This window comes from Epargyreus clarus, unplaced genomic scaffold (genome assembly GCF_041222505.1).
Source record: "Epargyreus clarus isolate Ecla_fem2 unplaced genomic scaffold, WU_Ecla_fem_2.2 ptg000018l, whole genome shotgun sequence".
NCBI classification, from domain to species: Eukaryota; Metazoa; Arthropoda; class Insecta; order Lepidoptera; family Hesperiidae; genus Epargyreus; species Epargyreus clarus.
In genome coordinates this window covers 4858557-4866187 of record NW_027332226.1, presented here as the reverse complement: position 1 = coordinate 4866187, position 7631 = coordinate 4858557, and the positions used below count along the sequence as shown (strand labels likewise).

The 7631-nt window shown below is 31.6% G+C and overlaps 1 protein-coding gene across 1 annotated transcript; it reads left to right on the top strand.

Annotated features, from left to right (window-relative positions):
* Positions 1 to 505: 505 nt before the first annotated feature.
* Positions 506 to 7365, top strand: LOC140749943 (uncharacterized). The gene is made up of 3 exons (XM_073083204.1): positions 506 to 2552; positions 2642 to 3511; positions 3602 to 7365. Exons 2-3 carry the CDS (start codon positions 3306 to 3308, stop codon positions 7281 to 7283), a joined length of 3888 nt encoding a protein of 1295 aa, XP_072939305.1. The 5' UTR covers positions 506 to 2552; positions 2642 to 3305; the 3' UTR covers positions 7284 to 7365.
* Positions 7366 to 7631: the final 266 nt, after the last annotated feature.

Here is a 7631-nt window from a genome sequence, read left to right as displayed (position 1 = left end):
TCTAACATAAAAAAGTACTAACTACTATACTACACATTTAAGAGTCTATTTGGCCCTAATAATAAAATATTGTCCACGGTCTAATAAAAGGACTTGGTATTTTCCTAAAGTATTTGGTAATATAAATAAGGACAACTCGTACTTTCATTTTCAGAATAACTATTAATATTGAAATTCTTGATTTATTCCATCGTAAATTAAAGAACATTTAATATCCTTCGATATTAAATAGTTTAGTTATTAATTCAGTAACAAGCGTGATCACTTTTTAATAAAACTATATATTTTTTAATTACTTAGTACAAGTTATTTATCTAGTTAGCTAAAAAACAAAATATTATCGTAGTAGCAAACGAACATACAGTCCACGTAATGGTAAGTGGCGACTGTCCCCTATCGATATCTGTAATCAACCCCAGATAGGATAAGTGTATCTCTCTCACTAGACCTTTTAAGCCAGAACACAACAGCTCTTAACACTGTTGTTTCCTCATAAGCTACAAGTAGTAGGGATTCACCGGTTCTGGGGCACCGATTTTCCCCCCTCCCCTCTCTATTCACCGGTTGTGGGGCACCGACTTTTCCCCCTCGCTTCCCCGTCCCCCCGCTGCCCTGTTTGCCACGATCGAGGGGCGAGCCCGGCTAAAAAAAAAAAAAAAAAAAAAAAAAAAAAAAGTTTGGTGTCAAAATGGGGGTTTCCGACCACGCCCGATCGATTGCACGCATTTATTTTACGCTATCTCCTTTGCTTACGAAGTTAGCTTTTATGAATAACGACCTCTAATTCATTATCTAATCACCTCCTTATCTCATTAAGCTCGCTATGTCCATATAACAATACGGACCTTACTTATCTAATCACCACTCGCTGTCCTCACAACATAATAGGGTCATTATCACTGTGTCGTTAATGATGGGGGTATGCGCATGGTAATGCAATAAAAAAAACTTCGTATTGACATTGTTTATTATTTCCAAAACAACCTTTTGAACAATTGCGATACTACAATATCGTTTATCAATTTATCCTCACAAAACAGGCTTAAAAAATCTCTGAGTGTATTTCCATAATACATGTAATGCAAGTATGTAAGACTATATTCTCCACAAACTGAAGACCAATCAAGTTGTATTCTATATCTATTAAAATCCCAATGCTTTGCGTTCCTTCTGAAAAAGGCTTTGTGATGGCCTGTTGGTGGTCGGCCATATGAATCAAAATACCCACCGATGCCATTTCTGTCTATGTACATGCCTACCCAGTGAGAGCCTGGTTCACTGTCAGGGTCCAAATTACTTATCAAGTACATTGGAGTCTTAACGTATAGCGGTAATCGGTTTGCTGCATAGACATTGTTTTTCAAGCTACAATGAATTTTACTTAAATGCTTCTGAATCTCGATTGTATCCATTGTGCATGCCTACTTATCGATACCTCTGATAGGTACAATACACTATTTACAAATGCAGAGCAAAATTATCCAAACCTTATATTTAAAGGGACGCAATATGGTTTAACTCGAATGAAAGACTTCAAATAGGTATAATATATTACATTTATTAGGCTTTTACTTACATCTAAGTATATAAATTTATCTTAACTACTGTAGTCGACGGTTACATTTCGGTTCTTATCAATTTCAATAACGTTATCAAACTCTGCATACACTATACAGTTAATAGTTTCGGTTAGAGTTGATTCAAACCGAACTTCTACCCTTACACTGCCATGCTTTATAAGATTCCAATGAGTCATGGAATTTGATGACAAATCAGGAGTTAGGTCAAACGCTAATAGGCAGTAACCTTTTGCATATTGCTCCCTAGATATTCCATTACCTTCATTTAGAAAATGTATACCAGTCCCCGAAAATAAAGTGTGATAGGCTGCAGTAAAAATATCATTCTCGAATGATGGTTGCAATGCTTTTGAAGGTATTTGTTGGCCATCAATATATAAACAAAATGTGTTCATAGCATAGTTTTCAAAATTGAATGGATTTTTAGTAAGACTTCCATTGAATGCTGTGTTGTTTACAAATCCAACTATACATCTTTTAGGTACTTGCCCCAGAAAAATGTTGTCAAGAGTCTTTCCCTGAACCCCTGATGGTATAGTTAAAACTTTGACTTCAGCTCGAGTAATAGGATATTTTGCTGTAGTAGAGGCTAAGACTTTTTGATGTGCGAGGAGTACAGTTGGATTTATTCGTGCTCTACGAACAATAAGAGTTGCATCCGTAATGCATAATTCACATTTTAAATAACTCCGGGCACTGATAAGGTACTTATCATAATGAAAGGAAACTTGTTCGTACTTGTTTGTTGGCCCATTAGGATATGGTGAATCAATAGCATTGGAACTTTGACCGATGATAAGGTAATAGGATGTAGTTATCTCGGGTGGTTACAATAACCAAATATATTTAGACGCTGATAAGTGAGTGCTTATAAGCAGGAAGGGAGGAGTATGCTCTCATAGTTCGTTTGGTGAAGTAACAGTGAACAGTTTGGTTTGTGAAGTGTAGTGCATCCAAGTGTCAACAATGGAGGTAAGTAAGTCTTGATAATATTGAATTGATTTGTGTCACTTTCCAATATCATTTCATTTGACACTAACTTTGCCTTTGTGTTGTTTTAGAATATATATGAAGCAAATACATTTAAACAATATTATTGCACGCTATCTGACGAGGAAGACATATCTCAAGAAACAAAGAAATCAAAAATTTTAAAAAGAAATAATTCGAATGATAACTTGGACTCAATATTCGAATTGCCAAAGACAAAAATTAGAAAACTTTCATCAACCGTATCTAGAGCTCAACGAGATGGTGGAACAGTGTATATAACTACTAACAGAGATGATGAAGCACATTCGTCACATTTAATAAAAATAGATATTTATGATTTAAATAAATTATCCAACGTGCCACAGTCTCAACATTGGAAACATGCATCCCTAAGAATCAAATATTACACAGACGAAAACAGTTCAACATATAAAGAAATGAATAATGTTATATACAAAATGTGCACAGATATTTCGAAAACAGAGAGTAGTAAGAAATACTCATTTAACAATAAATAATTAGTTAATGACCTAATCATACTTTTAAAATATTTATTTATGGTATAATAACTATTAAGTGAGGGTTGATTGTCATGCTAATTATTTTGTTTTGATGTATAATTACTTGCTAAGTATATAAGAAGAAAGTGCCATTTTCATATCATTACCAGTTGGTTTACAACTTCATACACGTATAAACGACCTCCTCTGTAACCCTGTTCTACACATCATAATGGATAGTTTCCAAAAAATTTATACAACTGTTTTCGTCGATGAAAGTCAAATTGAAGAAGAACTTGCAAAAGTTTGTGAAGAAATAGAAATTAACAATGAACTCATCGATATATGCAGACAAGTCGAAAGTGCAATCATAAATCAAAGTAGTCAACACGATAAAGAATCGCTTCAGACTTCCTGCTTGCTTGAAAATCCTACTAAGTATGTATATTTTTTTTTTTCTACATGCATTTCTTTCTATATTACATTATTTAAATCTTGAAATATAAATACATTTTTTTTTTTTCATAGTCAACACCAACAAGTCGGAGGTGCAATGAAGAGAAGCAGCTATGACATCGACAGTCCGAAGGCCAAGAGGATAAAAGTTAATGAAGGTGCTTCAACGTCATCTGATATCAACCTCACAGACAATGGAAAGGTTATGTGTGATGTTTGTCAACGACTTGTAAGTAAAAGATATTTTGCCAACCACATAAAAAGTAACATTCACAAAAATAATATTTTTAAATCTCATAGTACTCAAGCTAATGTTTCAGTAATCGAATCAGCTTTCGGTCAGCGAATAATTTCATACAGAATCAAAAGTAAATTAAATGAATCAGTAGATACACTTAAAACGCCCGAATTATTTTTTAATTCAATAAAAGATAATATTTGTTCATTGATCGAAGAGTCCATTAAAATGCACATTTTGTTTAAGATCAATTTTATACTACATGCAAATTTTACACAGCAAACCAAAGATCTTACAAACACATTCGATTTTCAAACATGTAATTATACTGTTTCTCAAGGTGATGACTTAAATATTTTTTTTTCATCATTAATTGAGACGTTATCAAATAAAATCAGTTCATTCGAGAAAAAAGATAGCGGTTGGAGTTTAACGCAAATCAAACATTTAGAAATGAATATAAATAAATTCAACCCACTACGTGGCACTTCGTATATAGACCTACCTCATGACATTAAAGTAAGAAAAGCCGTTATTAATGTGCAAAACGCTGACAATATGTGTTTTAAATGGGCATTGCTTTCCGCCTTATATCCTACTACTAGTAAAAGTAATAGAGTTTCATCGTACAGCATGCATTCAAACAAACTAAACTTCAATGGCATCTCCTTTCCAGTAAAGCTTTCGGATGTACCAAAAATTGAAAAATTGAATAATATAAGTATTAACATATTTGGATTAGAATATAATCGGGAGAAAAAAATTCATGATGTAATTGGACCATTAATAATGACTAAATTTCGTAAAAGTGTACATATTAATTTGTTATACCTTAAGAAAGGTTTAAACGCTCATTTTTGTTATATCAAAAATATGTCGCGATTGGTGAGTAAACAAATTTCTAACCAAGAGCATGCAATTTTCTTATGTGATGGATGTTTATTACATTTTCCAACTCAACAGCGATTAGATGATCATCAGGAAAATGATTGCGCTCATATTAAAACCAATATACCAGATGGTACTAAAACATTGAAAGACTGGTTCGGAAAACCAGCGGCAAATAATAAAATAAAATTTGAGAATTTTAACAACAAACTAAAATTACCCTTTGTTATATATGCTGACTTTGAAGCATTTTTAAAACCAATAAATGTATGTTCTAATGATCCGTCTAGGTCTTACACAGAAAATATTCAAAAGCATGATGTGTATAGTTTCGGTTATTATATAAAATGTTCGTATGATGATACTTTATCAAAATTCGAAACATATAGTGGGCCAGATTGCGCAACAGAGTTTATGAAACGTTTATATGAAGATTTAAAATTAATATGTACAAAAAATATTTTTCAAATGAGGCCTAAGCCTTTATCTAGTGATGATGAAAATAATTTATTATCGGAATCTAAAATTTGTCATGTATGTGAAACGAATTTGAACGAAGATAAACATTTCGATTTTGACTTTCATACTGGCACTATTAGAGGTGTAGTTCATGAAATCTGTTTAAAAAAATTTAAGACTCCGCGTTATATTCCAGTATTCCTACATAATCTGAGTCATTATGATGCACATTTTATTGTTCATGCCCTAAATTTTGTCGATGGAGAAGTAAAAATAATTCCGCAAAATAAAGAGAGGTACATTTCTTTTTCAAAAACATTAACAGTAAATAATAATCAGATAAGTCTAAGATTTGTAGATTCATATAAATTTTTATCTTGCAGTCTAGATCAATTAGCTAAAAATCTTAGTGATGAACAATTTCATGATTTAAAAAGAAACTTCCCTTGCAATGACGACTTTACCAAATTAAGGAGAAAAGGAATTTATCCCTACGAATTCATGACTTCTTATGATTCATTAAAACTCAAGTCACTTCCAACTCAAAGTGAGTTCTATAGCTCGTTAACAGATTCAAATGTCTCCGATGATGATTATAATCGTGCAAATGAAATTTGGAAACATTTTCGTTGTCAAAATATGTTAGATTACTCAAACTTATATCTTAAAACTGATGTATTGCTCTTGACTGACGTTTTTGAAAACTTCAGAGAGCTTTGTATTAAGACTTATGGGTTAGATCCCGCTCACTACTACACTGCTCCAGGGTTAAGTTGGGATGCAATGTTGAAGTATACAAAAATTGAATTAGATCTATTGATGGATTACGAACAAATAGCATTTTTTAAGGCCGGTATCAGAGGTGGTGTATCTCAATGCAGCAATCGTTATGCAAAAGCAAACAATCAATTCATGGAAGATTACGATAAAAATGAACCTCAATCATATTTAATATACTTGGATGCTAATAATTTGTATGGTTGGGCTATGTCTCAATATCTACCCACTGGAGACTTTGAATGGGTAAACCCTGAAACAAACTTTAATGTATCCGATACATCAAATATTGGTTACGTTTTGGAAGTTGATTTAAAATATCCTGATGATCTCCACGACTTGCATTCTGACTTACCACTATGTCCTGAAAATATATGCATTGGTAATTCAAAAGATATAAAATTAATTTCAAATCTAAACGATAAAATTAAATATAAAATACATTACAAAAACCTTAAACAATGTCTTAGTATGGGAATGAAGGTAACTAAAATACACAGGATACTAAAGTTTAAACAAAGTCCTTGGTTAGAGAAATATATAGATTTAAACACAAACATGCGGACATTAGCAAAGTCTGTTTTTGAAAAAGATTTCTATAAATTAATGAATAATTCAGTATTTGGAAAAACTATGGAGAATATAGAAAAAAGAGTAAATGTTAAGTTGTTAACACATTGGGAAAATAGAGGTAAAATTTTAGGTGTCAACGACTACATTGCAAGGCCAGATTTTAAAAATTTAAGTATATTCACATCAGACCTAGTGGCAGTACAAATGCTAAAGTGTAAACTTAATTATAATAAACCAATATATTTAGGATTTTGTATTTTAGATATTTCAAAGACCCTTATGTATGAATTCCATTACAACTACATGATTCCTAAGTTTCAAAACAAAAATAAATTATTGTATACGGATACAGACAGTTTAATTTACCAAATATTTACAAACAACTTTTATGAAGATATAAAACCTGACCTTAAGATGCATTTCGATTCTTCTGATTATCCATCTGACAATATTTATGGGTATCCACAAGTTAACAAAAAGAAAATAGGTTTTTTCAAAGACGAAAATAATGGAAAAATATTTAGAGAATTTGTGGGTCTAAGATCTAAAATGTATGCAATAGATGTTGAAAACAAATTTGTTGCAAAGGCTAAAGGCGTTAATAAAAGTGTTACAAAAAATATGCAAATGCATAACTATAAGGCATGTCTTTTCGAGAAAAATATTCAATTCGGAGCAATGTTAAGATTTAAATCAATCAAACATAAAATTTATACACAAAAAATAAATAAAAAATGTTTATCATACAGCGACACTAAGAGGCATATTTTGCCTAATGGTATTGACACATTAGCTTGGGGTCATTACAAACTTAGATAACAACGGTGAAATATTGGTTTACTTGCAAATATGTTTAATGTAATTCTTTGAACTATATATTATCTTAATTGTGTTTATAAATGTATTTCAATGTTTGTTCCTGTAAACCATTTCATGTATGTGTTCTAGTTTTAAGACAAATTATACTTGATTATTATAAATGTATATTGTTCATTAAATTATCTTCATTGTTAAATAAAACGTTGTGCAGTCAACTTGTTTTAAAAATGTTTCATTTCATTCATCCCTTTACTGCAATAGTTGCTGGTCCAAGTGGATGTGGAAAGTCACAATTCGTTACAAACTTCTTGAAATATGTAAAAGATATTTGTAGTACAAGTTTCGATC